At 37.6% G+C, this 21,295-nt stretch overlaps 2 protein-coding genes across 4 annotated transcripts in view; both read right to left on the minus strand.

The window, feature by feature from the left end:
• Positions 1-12,452: 12,452 nt before the first annotated feature.
• drg1 (developmentally regulated GTP binding protein 1) lies at positions 12,453-18,463 on the minus strand. Its single transcript, XM_087791238.1, has 9 exons — positions 18,288-18,463; positions 16,644-16,767; positions 16,136-16,311; positions 15,978-16,047; positions 15,122-15,291; positions 14,566-14,696; positions 14,171-14,338; positions 13,975-14,097; positions 12,453-12,718 (listed from the first exon to the last, which is right to left on the minus strand). Exons 1-9 carry the CDS (start codon positions 18,324-18,326, stop codon positions 12,619-12,621), a joined length of 1,101 nt encoding a protein of 366 aa, XP_087647364.1. The 5' UTR covers positions 18,327-18,463; the 3' UTR covers positions 12,453-12,618.
• Positions 18,464-19,104: 641 nt separating this feature from the next.
• The window catches only part of kcnn2 (potassium calcium-activated channel subfamily N member 2), a 43,273-nt gene continuing 41,082 nt past the window's right edge, over positions 19,105-21,295 (minus strand). For all 3 annotated transcript variants that reach the window (XM_087791254.1, XM_087791256.1, XM_087791255.1), the window contains one exon: positions 19,105-20,711. In XM_087791254.1, coding sequence (XP_087647380.1) covers positions 20,436-20,711 — 276 coding nt within the window. In that variant the 3' untranslated portion in view covers positions 19,105-20,435. The remainder of the gene's footprint in view (positions 20,712-21,295) is intronic.

Raw genomic sequence — 21,295 nt, forward strand, 5'->3', positions numbered from 1 at the left:
ACTTAAATGCACAAACAAAAATGGATAGATAAATACATAATACAAAATTACTAGAATATGTTCAGTGAAAAGATAAATATTATCAGTGTTATTGATTTATTTAAAGTATACATTTTTAAAATTGGATCATGTTAAAATGGGTGATATCAGTGCATGTATAGGCTGAAGATGTCTACCACGTCAGATTTACAACATACTGTCACATCCTGTCAGTCAAAAGCTTCAGAAAGTTCATCCAATACAACTCAGTCCAAACAAGATAATGAGTTGAACCTGCAGCTCCTGTCTGGCCACAGGGTTCAGAGCAGGAGAGGATTTATGGTGAACTTAGAGCAAAGTCTGCTTCACTGATCCCATTCAGACGGTGACAAGTGTGTGAATCTTTAAGCTATTTAGAAGCAAATTCAACAATATTAAGAGAAGCACGTTGAAGCAAATGGATGTTTAAAATAGATGTACCAAATGATACGAGACCACAAAGATAGGATATCATATTTTGGGAAAATCTTCTCAATCCTTTTTATTTTGAAAGTCAACCAAACAGTTATTGTCCTTCACAAATTTAAAACCAAATCCCTATTATAAAATTTCTATGAATATTGTGTCGTCCTTTTTAACCCACAAGACTTTCACATTGTATTTCCTGTCCTGTCCATGAAAATATCTTTGCTTGAAGTGGTCCATCGTTTCAGCTCCTTGTTGATGTAAAAACGTATGTATTGAATTTACAGGCATCTATAAACGACAAAGGTGAGCTATAAGACACAATCAATTTGCACAAACTTCATACAAAAAGGTCTTACATTTTAAAATGTTTGGCTTCATTTTATATTTTAATTAAATTAAATAACACATACAACAACAATAAAAAAATGCATGCAAATAAGAATACGTATACAAATATTAAAATAAATTAATAAAGAATTAATAAGCAAATCAAAGAGCTTTTAAAAACAAAAAGTGAAATACTGTAATTAGGTCAATTGTTGTTTATTATACTACATATCCTGGATCAAAAATTACTTACATCTATTTGCTTTCATTTTAAAGGGATTTACAATTTACAGTTTCCCCTATAGAGGAAATATTGAAAGGATCTGAAATAGCTCAATAAATAAGTCCCTTGTTTCATCGCAAGTTTTCTGGAATTTAGTGTTAGCCCTTGTGTTATCTCAGGGTCAAGGTGACCTGGAGGCCTCAAAATAAAACAAAGACAACACAAGGGAAACCACAAACTCATCCGTTTTCAGGCCTTCGGGTCACTTTGACCCTGAGACATCACAGAGGTTAAAGAATATATACATTTTTATTTTGAGGACTTGTCTGAGGCGTTAAGCTTGTGCGGACCGACAATAATCATCCACCAGAATAAAATCATGTAACTACTATGTACAACTGATCAGACCATGTGACGTTTACAGATTTTTAAATTTAATTGCTATTATTTTCAGTCCTCTTCCCATGTTCGACTTCAAGGAAATCATTAAAGGTAATGTTGTAGCTTCCTTTGAACTTTTATATTATTCTGTAACACATTCTGTATAAAATAAACTGTCTTTTTTTGCATATTACATTTATAGCCAAATATTTCACCACGAGTTGATAAAGAACCAAGATAAAGACACTGCTTCATGAAGCCTCATCATCACATTCAAACAGCTATCGTTAAGTGTTCTTTAAACACTTGGCTTCCCACCTTTGCTGAGGTAGGACTTCACATGTGACAGGACTTCACTGAAGCGTCTTCTTTATCTTCTTTTCAAAAGGTGTAGAAGAAGTAAAGTGAAAAACCTTTAAACAACAGAAATGAACAATTATAAACACATGCTTTTCTCAACCAAAAAAAAAAAATCAATAATTTAATACACAATTATCAATCAGGTTCTACATAAACAGAAACGTAGTCTTATATCTAAACAATGTTTTGAATTAACTCAATTTTAACTGAATTGTTCTATAAAGATTTGACTTAAGTCACAAAAACCTTTGTTGATGATGTACAATACTCAAAGGAAAAACAATATAATGAAAATAATATTTGAAAATGTTTAATATCCTTTTAAACTAAACAAGTTTTTTGTTTTTTTTAAATGGTGTATTTTTATTTTTATATAATTACATCCATCCTCCCACAAAAAAATTATACCATTTTGGAAATGATTTTGCGGCCCACTTGCAATACCCCTGCAGAATCACTGGTTATTCCCTTTGCATTTAACCACAATTTAAGAACAATGGTTTTAGTGAACAATGTACTTTGATCCAATCTTTGCAACCAAATAAACTGTAAATGACAAAAATAATTAATTGCGCTCAAGCAGAAATACAAACACAAATAATAATCATTTTAACTTTAGCTCAGCACAATTCAAACAAATCCTCAACAACAAAGCCAGAAAACAAACTTAAACACAGTCCAGTGAGTCACAAAAGCCAAGTGTTTTTAGTCATTTTTCCTCACGTTTTATTCAGTGGTTTCTTTCTTTGTCTGTTTCCTGCTGCTGCTGCTCTGTTGTCCAGCCGAGTGAATGGTTTGTTGCTGCTCTAACTTTAATTGTGCTCACCTGTTGCTCTGCAGTCAGCTGACATCAGGTGCAGCAGCACAGCCACACCTCCAGGCTGATCACCCAAACAGCTATTTTATTCAATCGTCACATCAATTTAAAACTAAGAGCGCCACCTTATGGTAAAAAAAAAAAGAAGGACATGGAGAGGTCAAAAGTGGTGAGAGTTTAGAGTTCATCCCTGACAGGAGGCTCTACTAAGCTCAAACTGTGTGGCCTGTTGGAAGTAAGAATGGAGGCAAAATAGTTGGATCATGATAAAGTTGTGTCCTAAACCACATTTATCGAGTTAGTAAAGTAAGTAAATAAAGGTTATTTGTAAAGCGCCTTTCTAGACCAGGATCACAAACAACAACACTTTAACAAACAAAAACAATACACAGTTCAGTTAAAATATTTACTTTAAAATATCAAGACACATAAGACAAACACAGTTCCAGAAAATCAGGAAAAGCCTGCACAAATAAGAATGTCTTAAGATGTTTCTTGAAGGAATCAGTAGATCATCAAACACAGAGAGAGAGGAAGATCGTTCCAGAGCAGCCTGGAAGGATTTCTCTCCTCTGACCTCAGAGCCTGAGCTGGGGTGTAAGGCTGGATCAGATCACTGATGTAAGGAGGAGCCTGACCATGAATAGCTCTGAAAGTAAGAACCAGAATTAAAATTGATCCTGAAATAAACTGGAAGCCAGTGAAGAGATTTAAGATCGGGGGAAATGTGAGTTCTTCTACTAGAGCGGGTCAGAATTCTTGCTGCAGAGTTTTGTATCAACTGCAGACGAGACAGATCCTTAGTGTTTAGACACGAAAATAAACTGTTACAATAGTCCAGACGAGAAGAAACAAACGCATTAGTTATAAGCTCCAGATCGTGTTGTGACATCATTTTCCTAAGTTTAGAACTGTGAAAAGGTCCAATTCCATGAGGTCAAAAAATGGACCATGGCTTCTCCAGTTTAAATTGTAAATAACAATTTCCTGCCTTAAATGAATCCCGACTGGTATTTTAATCCATGGTAATGTTGGTCCGTTTTTAGAATAAGCTTTTCCTCACTTTTCTTGAGAGGATTTGAGTTTGAACTGTGCAGTAAATGAGATGATCCGAGGCCTTCAGTTTGACAGAAGGGTTGAAATGAATTGATTCTTTGCGGTGGAAAGTCCCGCAAGGGATATGATTTATTCCATAGGGGCGTGGTCAGAAAATACAATACTTTGGTAGGACAATGATTTGACTTGATGTATCCTTGAGAAAAGAAATGAAAATGGTTTCTTTCGAGGTCTTATAAAAACGCCAGATACCACAGAAACCATGATCACTAAGAAAGGCATTGGTTGCAACAATGTATCCAAATATAACAGTCAATACTGGTTTATTATCAACGTCAGGTTGTTAGAAACAATCATGTTGCTTCCAAAAACATCTCTTACTAAGAAGTAAGAAGTAAAATGGACAAATAAATGTGATGGTCGCTCTCACCGTGTAGAATACTGAGCAGGAGGGGGCGGAGCCTACGGAGACGTCGGTGAAAGTCACCGATAATCTGAGGCGTCTTTCTTCAGTATACCTGCCAGTGAACGTGTCTTGACTGACAACCATGACATCTATGGTGAAGCCTCTGATTCCTGGCGTGTGCGGAAGATTTCAGGTTTACAAAGAACAAAATACAAGTGTAATTACGACCAACGTTGACATGAATATTTATTTTATTAACGTTGACATTTTACAGTTCAATATAAGTTCTCAACACATCCTCGATTAAAATGCCAACATATCCCCCAAAAACCTGTCCGGAAAACTTTTGAAATATGAAGAGTTTTACAGTCGTTCAAGGAGAACCTACACTAATGTAGACGTTCTAAACTCTTATACATCTCAATATGATCCTGAAGGTTTGTTGTTCGTGAACCCTACGCTCGGTTTGGTCCAACATTTGGACAGCAAATGTCAGATGGATCGTTGGTAAAGTCATTTTATTTCATGAGCTTGTATTTATGATAAGAATTCATGAATGAAGAAGGTAAAGCGTATTTGATGCTGATCAGTCATTCACAAAGTTATGATCACGGACTCTAAGCTAGTATTAGCTACAACAACGCGCGATTCTAATGAAGGTTTTTGTCCCTTTCGTACAATTATTTTCATTTTACACTTTCCTTGTGTGTTTGTGTGCTTGTGTGTTTGCGTGGACTGAATTAAAAAACAAACATGACACAACACTCCGGTTCTTAAGACACATTTATTGCAGGTCACAGGAGAATGAAAAGCTCCTCTCAGGGACCAACTGTAGCTGGACACAAGGGTCCGGCTCAGAGACCCATCATCCTCTGAGAGGGTGACATTACGCGACGTCTCCTGATGTGATTTACGCTCCTAACTGAGTGCACCTTGTTTCAACGAACGACCGCCAGCGGCTGCAGTTATTAGCCGCAGTTAGAGGGCGCCGGCACTTACTGTAATTGATTACGTCCACAAATCTGGATGGACCAGCTTGAAGAGAACATCTGCGACGTGTTTTTTATTGGACATACATGATGTGCAAGTCAGAGACACGGGATTTTTAGAAACTGTTTTTTAATCAGTGATTGAAAAGAAAAACAAACATTTTAACATCTTCATCGTATCGAACACATTGAAGCAGCTGGTGCTCACGGGTCTCCAAGGTGCTTGGCAAAACCATGGACAGAAGATCCACTGCATGGTTAGATCAAGCACAATGGGGTCCCGGGCAGAGACAGGGAGGCGACACACATCACACCAACATCATCCCGTTAGCTTCTAGCATTTCTTCAAAGTAGCTGAAGATGAACATGAGACGTAAGCTTGGAACTGAGTCAAGTAGTGAAGTAGTAGAAAGTAGTAAAGGTGAAGATGGGAACATGATCCTTGAAGAAAACTTACATGGAGAAAAAAGGATTTGTACATAAATTCAACCTGGAAATTGAAAATAAAGTCTCGGAATAAGATTCTCTTTCGTACTTAAATGTTCTATTCATTTCTCTTTCAATTGTATTTCAATGTATGTAATATCTTCTTTGTAGCTTCATGACCTTCAATGTTTCTGCCGTATATTTAAACCTTATTCCTAAAATGTAAGCTATTGTATAGATTGTATGAATTGCAGAGAAAATATTTTGGTTTAAAATGTATTTTTGAACAGACAATTTGTTCAGGCTTTTCCTTGATTTTCTGGAACTCCTGTTGTGTTATCAGTTTTATCTTGATATTTAAAATATATACTTTTGAATATTGTTTTGATTGTTAAAGCGCTGTGTGACCCTGGAAAAGCGCTATACAACTAAAAATTACTTGCTTACTTACTTACTTACAACTTTGTCATTTAAGCTTCTATAAAAGTCTTGTTTCTTCCTGTTCTACCTGTATATGCTGCAGTGAACCAAGTATTTGTTCATCAAAATATTTTATAAATATAGGAAAAAAGTGTGTATAAATGTAAAGATCTTATCGTAAGAATATCTGCTTTGAAAGTTCAAGACAAAATACAAAATAACTCAGATTTTGTTCTTATAAATGACATTGTTTAACACCAAAGATGAAGGAAAGATCTGCCGAACGATTAAAAGAAGTCAAGGGTTACTGTCACTGCGGAAAAAAAGGGGCGACACCCTCCCTGCGCCAAAACTGCGACAAACCCCACCCTGACGAACTCAACCGATCGTTGAGTCTTAAGAATTTGGAGTAAATTTAAGCCAAACAATGAAACTGTCCCGTATGTTGGGTTTAAAAAGAAAACTTTGAAGCTAATGGCTACTGTTTAAGATGAACCGCGTTAGCTAGTGAGACCATGAGTGACATGTTCACGTTTCTTGAACTGTCTAACTTTTTTAAAATTATAAGTAAGACGCTTAAACTCGTAGACGGATCTTAATAAATCTGAACCAACATGGCAGGTTCTGTACGGACTAGCTATCGTCTTAAATGGACACCGCGAACCACTTTGACCGCTCGCGACAGTCCATTTGAAGACCCTCACTTTATCTTCAACCGCTCCGGACATCTTGACGGTAACATAGTTAACGGTCATGATGTCATCGGACTAAAGGTTCGGCAACCTTGTTAGCGTCTCTCTTGGGACGACCGACTTTAAATCGTGAGTGCCGCGTAATCGGGTTAGAGCGGCGGATGAAATGGGATGGCGTTCGAAGACGGTTGGCGTTGGACGGAGAGGGTGGAAATGATGGTTGGATGATGGTTGGAGATGGTGATTAGAACATGGTGGTTGATTCTTACCTCCGTCTGAAAAATGACACAAAAGTCAAGAAGACAAAAAAGTCAAACAAGCGCTGCTCTAACAAGAAACCCACCTCTCCATCGATGGGTCGGCGACGAAGACCGTTGGCGCCGGGGAGTCTTCGAGGAGGGGTCTTCCTGCCTGCTCTACTGGAGACGGACTGTCCCGGCAGCGTCCTCAGCACCCTTCAAGTCCACATCTCCTGCCCCTCCTTCCAGCTCCGAGGGGTGGGCCATGTTCTCCTGGGATAGGTGCACGGGCAACCAGGACTTGGTCAGGCTGGGATTGGAGGGTTCGTGGTGGAGTTTTTTTTTTTTTTGGACTGGGGGGGTCCTGTTCCGCATTTCATAAATATTAATACAGAGTCCTCCCTCTCTAAATGGGTAGATTCTTTAATTTTGTTAGAGGGGGAAGTGCTTTATTCACTTAATGGCTTTTATTAGTGGCCAGTCTTCAACTCTTTCATTAGCTAAAGTGCTGCTATAATTTACAGGCTAAAGGGGGAGGGGACCAGGCGTCTGAGGCGGGGAGGGGGGGGGGGGGGGGTCTGCTGCCGCTGCTGCTTGACAGGCCGGACCCTCGACCACTGCAGCTTTTTACGAAATTCCTGACTTTTGCGTCGGAATAATGCTTTTCAAAGACTCTGCAGTTTTAACTCTTGAACGTTGACCGTCTTTGTGTCGGAGAGACGAGTCTCGCCAACCACGACTCGTGGAGCGAAACGGTTCGAGTCGAACGTCGACGGATGAACGAGTGTGAGGATGGAAATGGATGAAAATCAAAATCTAATCTTTATTTTAACACAACAGACCAAAGACATTTACTAATAATGTCAACACCATGTCCCACCATGACATGTTATTACGGGACAAATATCAGATTCTTTCACTTAGACCTGCATGTTTAGTGAGGATTATGACAAAAAATACAAATAAATAAAAGGGTCATTATTATGTTTTTGCTCTTATTTAATGAAAAGAAAAAATTAAAACAATAACTTTTACAAAATAAAAAGATGATCCTGAAAGACAAAGGAATTTTTACTCCCAAACAGCAAAAAGAATCTTATTCACACACACATGCACGAACACACAGACACACACACGAACACACACACATACTCACACCTACACACACACACAGACACACAAGCACACACACAAACACTCACACAAACTCACATGCTCACACTCGCACACACACACGCTCACACACACTCACACACGCACGCACACACACACACACCCATTGACACACACAAACTAACACACACACACACTTACACATATACACACGGATAACTAAACACAAAGAAAAAAAGGCCCTTTTTGTCAAAGTAACATTTAAAAAGGACATTTTTGTGCGTAACTGTCACTGAGGACAAACATAAATCATGCTGGTCTCTAAGAAATGGATTCAATCCTTAATGTTTATGACGACCAGGAAAGAGGACGACAAAAGAAAATTGTATAGTATTAAATAATAAGAGAATAAAAATATTTGTCTAAACTAAAATGTACCATATTTGATATATGCTTAAAAGAAGCCATAAAAGACAATCTTGAATCTAGAAAAAGCTTCTCATTAAATGAAAGACATTAAGATAGAAGAGACATATTAATAAAGCTATGTCAAAGGAAATGATAATATCATGTGACAGAAGAGAACATAGAGCAGGAGATCATGGACCAGGAGCTGAAGTCGATGTGAGATAACAAGATATTTAGATCTTCTCGTCTCAGGTGAAGATATTCCATGTGTGTCAAGAAGTCAAAAGAAGTCTGAGTTTATGAAACATGAAGTCAAACATGTGGAGTGTCCTCTTCTAACCCAGGAGGCGTCTTCATGGACGTCTCCCTCCTGCACGTGTCGTCTCTGCAGCTCGTCCCTGTGCTGCAGCAGCTCGAGTTCACGCCATGATGCCGTAGAAACATGTCTCGACTGCATCAGACGACCTGCTCGCCGTGAGCTTGACACTGAAACAAAGAGCAGGAATCAGCGTCGGTTCACCAGCGATGATGACAGAACCAGTGTCTTCCTGTCAGAACTCTGTCGTCCAGTCTTGGAATCATCAGGTCTCGTGTAGTTCGAGTAGGTGATGATAACATCTCAATAATTCAATATATAAACATCCGTTTTAAAGCGAGAGGAAAATACTGTATCATGAAAACCTCATTAACAATTACCACTAGAATTATGAAAGTAACTTAAAGTAAAGTCATACTATTAGCTTTGATGCAGCAGTGCAAGACTTAACACATTATTTTTTATTTATATTTGACTTGGTACATGTGCATACATTGAATTTTATTTATTTATTATGATATATATTTTCATTTTAACATTTTTTTTTTAAATGTATTATTATTACATTTATTTATGAACGTACCTTCACCATTGACAGACAAAACAAAATTACAATCACAGGGAAAAAGTATTGTGTTCAACCTGTTGTGAGGTGTTAGATTAGATTAGATTATTCCTTTATTAGTCCCACAAGGGGAAATTTTAGTTTACAGCAGCACCGTTGGGGGAAAAAATACAATGAATTGAATAAAATACTTAAATTAATACAATATAATTCTGAATCTAAAGACTTGTTAATACACAAATATACAGTATATACCAAAATTACAATATTTACAAAAGTAAGTAAGTAAGTAAGTAATCTTTATTTGTATAGCGCTTTTCCAGACCAGGGTCACAAAGCGCTTAAACAATCAAAACAATATTCAATAAAGTATACATTTTAAAGATCAAGATAAAACTGATAACACAAGAAAAGTCCCAGTGTGTTGTTTTCTGGTGCAGTTCTTGTTGTGTATCCATAGTTTTCCATAGATAGCAAGTTTAAGCTTAGTTGTTGTGGTTCATTAAAAACATGACATTGATTTAAAATATAGTTTTTTATTATAAAAATCCACCGTGTAAGTTGTTGTAGGAGGAAAAAAAGCTGCATAAACGTTGATAAAACTAAGATTCAAGAACCTTCTCTCTGAAGTTTATTCATGTGTTGCAGACAAAGAAGTAACTTTATTAAGTGATTCAAGGAGTTTCACTGTATTGAGACTGAAGAAGTGATTTTAGCTTCATGCTACATCTTAAGATATATTTGTTTGAAGTCTGACAGTAGATTTAATTTAAAGCACTTTATGTTCATTTTTGTCTCATTCAATAAATAGATCATATCTTTGTCTGGTCTGCAGTTTCACTTTTCTTCTGAAACCTGTGATTTTTGATGAAACACTAAAAGTCGCTTGGAATTATTAATAAATAGGGTTGTGTATTTATGGAGCATAAATAAACTGCACCACTGGCTCAGTGTGATTTTAGATTTAAACAGCAGTGGACACATGTTTGTGTGTTTTATTGTTGATAAAAATAATAACCTTTACAACGTCTACGACCCTCATCCTGCTGGTGCTTTTGTATGGAAGTAGATCAGTGCCGTCATAACATTAAATGGTTAAATTTAACATATCAAATGACTTATTCAAATTTTTTTTTTTTTAATAATTTCCATATTAAAAGGTTGAAAACGTTAATTAATTAATTAATAATTAAAATTCTCTACCATTTTCGACGTTTGATATTTCAATTCCTAATCGTCCAAAATAATCTTCTAAATTCAGTATTATCTGTGTGTTAAAAAATATTCATTTTGAAAATATTCACCTTGTTTTATTCAACAAACAAATTCACACGTTCAATATGAAAATAAGTGAGATATATTTCATGCTTTTTTTGTTTGTCAACAAATTTTGTTGATAATGCAACAGTTAGATTATAACACAGTCATATCAATGTGGCTATATTTTTCTTTTTCCTTCAAATAACAAGAAAAAATCAAACCCCTTCCCTTAACCATTTCTTTTCATGCTTTAAACAATAAAGTGTTTTAATGAAATGTGTAATTCAAGCATATTCTGGCACCGATTGACTTCCATACGATCGAGAAAAGGCTTTTACTTTCAACAATGTGGGAAAAATAATCAAGTAAATTGATTTATTATTTTTTGAATGAAGGTCATTTCTCTCGTGTTTTGTCCCAGCAGTGTTTTTTTTTAGAAAAGAACACGTTGAGATGATAAAGTTTAATCTCGATGGTCATGGTTTCATATCTCGTACGATCTGGTTCTGGATCCAAACTCTCTCCGGATCAAACATGGCGACTCCTCGACGGGATCAGCTGCACAAAATGGCTCCTCCAGGACGGAGCACGGACAGACATTTTGGGGAAGTGCTCTCGGCTCTGATGAAATGCTTCGCTCGACTCCCTCTGGAGTCTTGTTAGTGGAGAACAGCTGCCGTGTCCCCAAACTGTGCGTGAGTGAATGAACTGATTAACCTGAGTGGCCGTCTCTACCACCGCCCCCCCCGCGACCACCCGTCTGAATAACTGCCGCCATCATCAATGCAACATAAATCACTTTGCTGGACTTTTTTCTCTCCGCCTCCCCCCCCCGGCCCCCCGTCCCCCCGGCCCCCCGTCCCACACCCATGAACGTCCTGCTGTTGCACGAGCAGCAACTGATGCTGCATTGAAGAAAAAGCTGCGACTGCACAACGTCTCACTGCAACCAGTGAAGCCTCGACTTTCATCTTCAGGTGAAACACAAAACTAATGAGGGATTATTATGGGATTTAGTAAGATTTTATTTTCATGGTTCCTCCTCAAACCAGGTCGACGCCAATGTTCATTGAATTAAATCATATATTGTATATTAAAGCATTTGTAAATGGTTTTCATTTCGATTCAACATTTTGTGATTATTCTAACTTTACAACCGTTTTTGGTTTATTATTCATGAAATCATAAATGATGGTTAAACACAAATAGTTTAAAATATACTCTTCAGTTTCATATAATTAAACCTGTTATAAATGTGATTCTAGTTCTAGTTCACATTATTTATGTTTTAAATCAACACTCATTTGAATTCTACCTTTAACACTTTGTATGCAGTTCTCAACCAATGTTAGGTTAAACTTGCTTATTTTTATGTTACAGAAATTAATTAGTCTTATCTTTATTTTGTTAAGAAACAATGATTTACTTCTTTTTACGAATAAACCATTTTAAAATGTTTTTTTTACATCAATGCATTATAAGTTTTAGTTTCATGATCATCTTTTTCTGATAAAGAAATAACACTTGAACCCTTTTCAAGTTATTGTATTTGTATTTACTTGAATGCGTTGAGATGTAATACAATTTCCTTGTACTTTTATTATGAATATAAATAAGTACATTTAGTATCAAAACATAAACAAGGCCAAATAAATGATCTCGGTAACGGATCTCAATAAAACGAGCGGACAGTGTATCTCTAAATATAATTGTATCAAATTAATAGTTTTAGTGCAATTGAGTTTATTGACTGGTTCGCAATTCTCAATTTTATTTTTATTGTTCATTTGTTGAATAACAAAACAGCAGATTGTCATTAACGTAAAATGTCCAGGTTTGGTTGTAAAAGGTGAATTGAAAACACATACATGTCAGTTATAAATCAATATGTTTGTGTATTTCCTCTGTGTACTCTGGGTGATTGAAATAAGTCAGAACTCGTTTAAATCCAAATCATGTCAATTGAGTTTGACCTGCAGGGAACAAAACGACAAGTTAGAAAAGAGGTTTGTTTGTACAGATATTTATTTCTCATGAAAGCTTTTACCAATATTCAATATGAACTATTCATGGTGTTTGTTTGTGACGAGCTCTCTTGTCAATACTTGTGTGATTACAGCGTAACGATGGATGACACCGATGACCTCGAGCATGCAGGCGCCGTCGGACGCTTCTACTTCTTCACCAGCTGGATCACGTCTTCGTCCTCCATCACGTGGTCTTTGCCCACCTTCTGGGGGTTGTGCTTGACCGAGGCCCCCCACACCAGAGCGCTGCAAGAAGAGAACAGCGGCGTCAGTGAACAGACTCTCGCGGAAGGTTCATCACAACGAGCGACATCACTTCCTGCTCCTCAAATTATCTCCGGTCACCAGGGGTCAGCGTTTGACCCGTCAGGTCCCCGGAGGACAGTTAATGCTCAGCAGCACTAAGGCAGTGACTGAACGTTCACGTCCATTTAGAGACAAGAGCTGCAACATCAGCGACGACTTCAATCCAAAAACCTTATTCGGTGACGGATCGTTCAAGGAGCATCTGCTGGGATGGAAACATGCTCCAGACCAACGTCTAACAATATTCCTCCATTTAGTTTCATTCAGAACAGCTGACTTCTAAAATTTATTAATTTTCTTTTTAATTAGTTTATTCTCTTCCCCAAGAGAACTGTGTGTTTTAACTATAATCTTAAATATTGTTAATTTGATCTTGTTTGAAAGATAAATAAATGCAAATATGTGTCGGTGAGTCAGGTTTTGTCTGTATATATTAAAAGATAATTAAATGTTCTTATTTTTTACATGAACATAGACCACAGGATTAAGTGCAGCGAGATTTTAAGAAGAAAAAAAAGTACATTTACTATAATGGTTAGGTTAGGTAGAACTTTATTGATTGTTTATAAGTTAGAAACTTGGTATAGCAATAATGTATTCTAACATAACTAACTTATGTTATATATAATTATATTATATAATGTTAGAAGACATTGTTCAAATATATTGTTAAATGATAACACTGGTGATAACACCAGAGACCATCTCAATACTTAATCATAAAACACAATAGAATGTAAATATTAAAAGTAAAAAAACCTAAGAGCAGAACCCTAAATTTAAGGATTTAAAGTTGTCGTTGAAAATGATGGTGTAGCTTCAGTTCAGGCAAAAGGAAAATAGACAATAAAACCAAAATAAAATTCATACTTACAAATAAATATGACGAATATATATTAAATGGCAAAAGACGACGGGAAGAGGTCGTTTTCTAAGATTCTATTTAAATATTAAAATCAATACTTTCATCTCATGAATCATCTTCCACTGTAGTCGACTTTCATTCCGCAGGTTTCATCACTGAAGCACATAATTGCTTATGACTAGTTATGGACTATTAAATCTTTTTTTTTTTTTTTTTAATCATACCATGATTTCAGGCCATCATTTAATCTGCATCTTCATGTTAACCATAGTTTGGATTTCCTCGAACAACCACTGCTGGTTCAGACCGGATCGAGTTAAGATCAACTTACTATTTGAATTCTTTGATGAGATTCTTGTGGATTTTCAAGCAGAAATCCTCGACGGCGGTGTGATCGTCGGGCAGAACCACGGGAGACGTGTAGTCGGGAAGTTGTCCTTTGGGTTTGGTGTAGCTGCAGGAAGAACACGAGCGGGTTCAGACGGAGGTTCTCGACGACAGACGTGGTCGCGTGACTCGAGCCTTACATGCGCACGAGCTTCAGGTAGTCCCACAGCTTCTCCAGGAGGTCGTCGAAGTTCCAGTGGTGGTGGGCCGAGATGGGGACGCAGTGGGGCACCTTGTAGATGATGTCCAGCTCCTCGATGGAGATCTGGTCGATTTTGTTGAGCACGTAGATGCACGGGATGTAGACCCTGATGCAAAGGAGACGGGTCTTATTAAAGCACAAGCGAAAGCAGATTTTAAAGCTCAGGTGATCAAAGATCATCGACTTAAATGATTAGAGTTATACAGGTTCCTTATTTGATTAAACCTTCATTGAATCATTTCATGCTTGTTAATCTCCACACTTCTATAGAGACGGATCTCTTTCTTCTTCTGGAGTGCAGCAGACCACACCCTCGCTCTGGGACTAGCTCACCGGTTTCCCTCCACCACATCGATGAGGTCATCAGCCGTGCAGTCACTGCGCAGAGTGATGTCGGCGTTGTGGATTTTGTATTCAGCCAGGATGGTCTTGACGGTCTCGGAATCCAGCTCGGTTTGTGCGCACTACAGCGAGAGGACGACAGGAAAAGACACTAATCAATAACCAAGTTTCCAATCAAACGGCGAGGCTCTTGGGGGGGGGGGGGGGAGTTCAGCGGATGTCCACGAGAGGGAGCCATTTTAAGATGCAAGAGATACTGTTGCTAGGGAAATCGGTAGGATGATTGATGGTAGACTTCTGCATCGGCGAAGTGAAAAAACTGAATCATATTTTTATGAAAACATTATTCAAATATAAACAACACATGTAAACATATTGTATAAGTCACACTTAAAAAGGTTTGACAACTTTGAGAGGAGAAAGATGTTGAACAAAGAATGTTAGTGAAGGAAGAAGCACAAGTTCTTATGAAGATGATCATCGTTTCTGTGGTAACCTTAAAAAAAAAAGTACGTCTCTATTAGGATTTCTTGTTCAGTCCACTGACCGTGGCGGTGAAGTTGATGCCTCCTTTGTCCTTTTTCTTGTAGCCAATATTGGGAGGTTTCTTGTTTAGTCTGATGCCAAATCCCTCCAGTTCGTGCTCGATTAGCTTCTTGTGTCCCAGAGGCTTCAGAACATCCAGAACGATCAGGATGAGGTTGCAGGTCCGGGCCACTGAGACGAGAGAATTAAATCAATAAGTACAGTAAATCTTTTTTTTTTTTACTTTCATGATGCAGTAATGCCGGTAACTTTGTAAAATATCCATTATATTCACTGTCCAACACCTGAAACAATGAATGTATGAACTTACAGATATACAAGAAGGTATGAAGTAGGAGTGTGTATTGGTAATAATCTGGAGATACAATGCGTATCATGATACAGGGGCAACATTAGGATATATTGCAATAATGTAGGATCAAAGGTACATATTTAGTATTGCCTGAGTACTTGACACCAGAGTCAAACATCAACTTTTAAGCTGCTGGGGTCGACTGTATCCTCTCGACCTCAGTCATCGGCGGAATCTTGTGAACGTAATGACTACTGCCATCTAGCGGCCGGAAGTTTAATTGCAACACAAGAATGAACAATTACTGCAAATATTGACATGTTAATTGTACATTTTTTCAAAAGTAAATCAGTAAATTACTTTATTTTGAACTTTATTGAAATATAAACCATAAAATGAATTAAAAAATAAAATATGACTTGAAAGCTGAAGAACAAACGAAATGGAAAATGATACTGTGCTGTTAAATATGGAATAAGACATTTTGAAAGTGTACACAGTTTTCTTTGAGCCCTCATATGATGAAGATAAAGCCGTTTTAATCACATTCATCAACAAAATGTACCTGCAATAACTTGTCTTCCTCTTCCTTTGCCATCCTTGGCTCCCTCAATGATTCCAGGAAGATCCAGAAGCTGCAGGTATGAAGAGAGAACATCTCAATCACGTAAAAAAAACAACCAAAAACCCTCCTGTATGTAACAAAAATTAAACTTTGTGTACCTGAATCTTTGCTCCCTTGTAGCGGATGACTCCGGGGACAGTGGTGAGGGTGGTGAACTCGTAAGCAGCCACCTCGGAGTAAACACCTGCCAGGTTACTGAGCAGAGTCGATTTACCCACCGAAGGAAAACCCACGAAGCCGATACGAGCGTCTCCGGTTTTGGCAACGTCGAACCCTTACAAAGACATTCACGGAAACCTTTTAGTGATATTCGCCTAATTTACAACATGATTCTTCAACTGAAAGATCCGGATGATAATAAATCCATCAGATTGGTAATAAATAATAGTGAAGGTCAGAGCTTTTAAACACCAGTCGTATCTTTTCAATCTCTCCTGCGACATCATCAACATCTCATGAATATGCACGTTTTAAAAATGTCATTTAACATGTGAACATCAGCGCTGCAGAGGCAGAACTAAATATGTCAAAATGTACTGGATTCCGGCTCATCTCATTGAATTCAAATATATTTATATATACGGATCTGAAAATGCCGTCTGTTACCTTCTCCTGTGGCTGCACCAGCGCCTCCTTTCGGAGTGATCAGTTCCCTTCTCAGTTTGGCCAGACGTGCTTTGAGCAGACCCAAGTGGTGAGCCGTCGCCTTGTTCTTCTGCGTCCTGGCCATCTACCACAACAGCAACACACAACTTGAAGGTCTGCAATAAATACTGTTCAAAATCCTGTAGCGTAGCAGACGTTTTGTGACGAACATGTTTACAGTACAAATAAAGAAGTGTAGAAAACTGTATTATGCATGTATGCTTTTATCACTTCCTGGATCTCATCACTTGTCAATTAGTCTGTGTCAATGTGTCTCAGGTTTGATCAAGTAAACCAAAAAACGATCGTTGTATTCCACATTTAACCGCGTTTGTTGTTTTGGTCAACACTATACAACAATACTGATGATGTAGAACACGTGCTAGTTCAAGATTATCGCCATTTTTGGATTGACCAACTACATATACCACAAATCTCTGACAATATTTCCCAAGTTTTCACTCGACAAATCTATCTCGCAAAACATCTGAGGTGAGTAAAATATTAATCGTTATCCCGATCATATTATAAGTTATACATTTATCTGTGCGTTTGCCAAATATCTTTTAAAATAATTGATTTGCACTGAGTTTTTGGACCTGCGGAGTACGACCAGATGTGTTTACTTTCCGTCACTTCCAACATTCATTTCATGAATTTAATCAATAAAAAAAATACACTGTAACCGAACCTTACGTTTACATTAATGTATATTTAAACAACTAATGGTGAGTTTGTTCAATCTGGGCTACTCTTTTTTCTTTTTCTATGTGCATTTTAAGAGGCCACGTTTTCTAATTTAATGTTAATAATTGATTAAAATGATCATTATAACATAATCAAATCTCTTTGTTTAGCAAGCTTTCCAATGATACCAACCATTTTTAAATGTGTTAAATATTAGGCAACGTAAGACCTAAAATAATGAACAATATTGACCAAGTATTAAGGATGTTGACCAGAAATTAGTGCATCTTAACAGTTTTAATAATGTATTACTTACTCAATATTTGTCACAGGAAAATGATACTTATATCACTGGAATCTCTTTACAAGACTTTTCTGATAAAACTATCACAGAAATCAATTTATATTTTTGAATTTTACACATATATACCGACAATATTGGCTTTATTTGTTCCATAATTGTATATTTAACAATTCACATTATTTGACTCTGTAATTACACAAAAAAATCCTTATGTTGTGTTTACAACACTAGCATTAATACAAGTTTCTGATTTAGATTCATATAAATAAATTCATAAACACTGCTGGCGTATATTGTGAATATAAATCTTTAATATCCAAGTAAGATGGTATTTACTGACAGGATTGTTTAATATTGGCACAAATCCTTCAATAACCTGATATCAACCGGCATATGTTATCTGCACATGTTTGACATCGGCACATATTCTAAACTACATTTTACACAGAGCCAGAGAAGTTAATGGAAGGAAACAGTTCAGTCGATCCACTGATATTTAAAAATACTATTTACAAGTTAAAGGCCTGACGTAGCGACACTGTGTAGCATTAGCTGCTAGCATTAGCCGTTAGCATTAGCAACGTGTCTGTGCCACAGTTGAGCGCGTGACTCACCTCACTTTCGATCTCCGCGATTTTGGCGAGAATACTCATGGTTGCGAGGATTTGTGTGAACGCTCGAGTAGAATAAAGGTTTTCTGTGAGTCTGGACGAGAAAGTTAGTGAAGTAAATTGTTAAGACATAAGGGCAGCCACACCGGTCCACACCACGCAAGCGTAGTTGCGCGCTTCCTCCTCGGTGATCTCGCGAGACTTTGCCTGCCCTCCTTCTTTTTTTGTGTTGATAAAATCCACGTCAACTGATAAAATATAAATGGGGATCCAAAAGTATTGCTTGAATAAAACGACAAATCTTAGCAAAAGCTATGATAAAATAAGTGTTATCTTTAAACATTAAAGTCAAAAATTACAGCATTAAAGTCACGCAACATAAAAGTCAACTCAAGTAAGTAAGTAGTAAGTAATTTATATTTATACAGCACTTTTCTAGACCAGGGTCACAAAGCGCTTAAACAATAATAAAAAAATCCTCCAGAAATATATACTAAAAAAAAACAGTCCCAGAAAATCAGGGAAAAGCCTGCAAGTAAGTAAGTAAGTAAGTAAGTCATTTGTATTGATATAGCGCTTTTCCAGACCAGGGTCACAAAGCGCTTAAACAATCAAAACAAAATTCAATAAAGTATATACTTTAAAGATCAAGATAAAACTGATTACACAACAGGAGTTCCAGAAAATCAAGGCAAAGCCTGAACAAATAAAAACGTCTTAAGATGTTTCTTGAAAGAGTCAGTAGATCCATCAAGTGCATTTCCTTCTCAGTTATTTGCACAATAAAACACCCACAGTCTTTACAATTGTATATTTTTTATTGTTAAAGTCGCATACAATATCTCTCATTGGTTTGTTAAAATGTATTATTGTTATTATTATTATTTGCTTATATCTTACTCTTAAGATTGGAAGACCAGTGCTGCTGTTTTGATGAATGACTACCAGATCTTATGTGCTCTGGTTTATGGTATGGATCTTGCAAAAATGTGTCGTCAAATTACATCTGTTGAAAGTAAAGAGGATACGTAACAAAAAAAAGGGGGACATTTCAGCAAATTTCTAATGATCTGAACAGGAAAGCCTTGCAATAAAATCACCACATTCACTATTAAAATTGAGCTTCCATCTCAGCAAAATAACTCTTCTGTTAGAACGATTGAAGATAAAGTTTAAAACCCAGTTGTAACGAATGCACCGTGAGTGAATCACATGCTGGATCTGTCGTCTCCTTGCTCTCCGGTGAGAACTGTATAGCTGTAAGGATGTGTGCTTGTTCTCATCAAAACATATAAAAATAGTATTCATATTTCTTAAAGGTAGATACAGTTACAGCAAACTGTTGCTCTGCATTCGTCGTTGTCCGAGTGAGGTGTCGGCATGAGTCGCACAGGAAGGAAGGATACAGCGGATGAGGCGAAAGCGACGGGCAGACCTTCTGTCCATCTTTGTACTGCACGTAAAAACAAAATGGATTCATTTATACTCACGATTACTTTTTGGAATTGACGACAATAAACCCATGCCCCGAACATCTGGACTGTTCTTAAATGCATCTTCATATCATCACACACCGGACGGCATCGAAGTGCATCCATAAAAAGTAAGTGCAAGTACAGATTTCGGATGCATTTCTTTTAACTTAAATTATTGTCGATGTTCGCTCCGAAACAAGACGGGGCAGAGAAAATAAAAAAAAGCTGCTATTCTTTGATGATGTTCATACGATAGATACTAGTTTTCCTAATTTAAACCTTGTTACAAAGCATTCATCTTTATTGGTCTCCTCCTGACCCACATGGACGAGTCTGTGAGAAGCACTACTTTAGTGCACACGTGGTCTAACCTTTGCCGCTCAAACCTGGCTGCATAACAACAGTTCGAATGATAGCCCCATTTTTTTGGTGGTTTCAACGGAAGGAAGCGCCGGTATCCGTGCCCCCTGTCGACCAGGCAAGGACAACAATGTGTCAACAACAATGTCTGAGGTAATAAAAAACAAGTAACAGCATGTTAGCTATCCATTTAAACGCATTGTCCATAGTAGCTTGGATTCTGTCATCAGAATTTGGATAATACTTATTGAAACCATAAGGCTTTGAGATAAATGCAACTTGGCCATATGATGGCAAAAGTCATTCCCCGTGGTCTCTAGCTGCTCTCGGACGAGGTGTGTGGTGCTGTGGACGACGACCTCCGCCTGGACACGGACTGCGAGCGCTCAGGACTGTGTTTGTCGTAAGGCTGGAGCTGAACCTCGAGGAAGTCCCTGTGCTGTTGGCTGATGACCTGACTGATGAGTCCCGGGAGAGCCTGCAAGTTGCTCAGGAGCGTCTCCAGCTTCGTCTCCAGCAGCGCGATCCTCTTCTCCATGTCCTCGCCTCGCTCGTTCAAGTCCGATATCATGTCGTACATGATGTTCTGAGTCTGGAACGGGGCAGACGACAAAAGACACCACATCATTGTCCACATTGTAAGTTAGTGAGTAACAGTTATTTGTAATGTAGCAGTCATACACTCTTCAAGTACTGTCTAGAACATTGTTGTTTAGTTCCTTAACACGGAGGAAAATACACAAGTTGTTCAGTGCAAAGGTCAACACATCAGTCACATGATCATGAAATTGCTTAAAGCACATAAGTCATCATCATCATTTCAGTCATTTAACGTGTCCCGCTGGATGGTTTCCGTACTTGATTATAAGTTGTGTTTTCTTCTACTACGTGACTAATAGTGTTGACTGATGGCGCAGTGCATCTTTGTAGTATTACTCTGGGAGGCTCCTGACTATGATGCCTCAAGATGTGGCAAAGCCTTGTGGAGTAATACTACGTAGACTGCTGCAGTGATACTACAGAGCCTCACGCAGTAATACTACAGCACCTTCTGGAGTAATACTACAGAGCCTCACGCAGTAATACTACAGCACCTTCTGGAGTAATACTATGGAGCCTCACGCAGTAATACTACAGCACCTTCTGGAGTAATACTATGGAGCCTCACGCAGTAAT

Source organism: Callionymus lyra, chromosome 5, assembly GCF_982586985.1.
Source record: "Callionymus lyra chromosome 5, fCalLyr1.hap1.1, whole genome shotgun sequence".
In the NCBI taxonomy this organism is placed as follows: domain Eukaryota; kingdom Metazoa; phylum Chordata; class Actinopteri; order Syngnathiformes; family Callionymidae; genus Callionymus; species Callionymus lyra.

What these genes read in the sequence shown, in the direction of transcription:
- drg1 (XM_087791238.1), bottom strand. Translation starts at nt 18,326, where the DNA reads ATGAGTATTCTCGCCAAAATCGCGGAGATCGAAAGTGAG. An exon ending in AGGAAGACAAGTTATTGCAG is followed by an intron (nt 15,292 to 15,977) that starts GTACATTTTGTT and finishes CTCTCGTCTCAG; the next exon opens with TGGCCCGGACCTGCAACCTC. An exon ending in TACCTGAAGCTCGTGCGCAT is followed by an intron (nt 14,098 to 14,170) that starts GTAAGGCTCGAG and finishes TTCTTCCTGCAG; the next exon opens with CTACACCAAACCCAAAGGAC.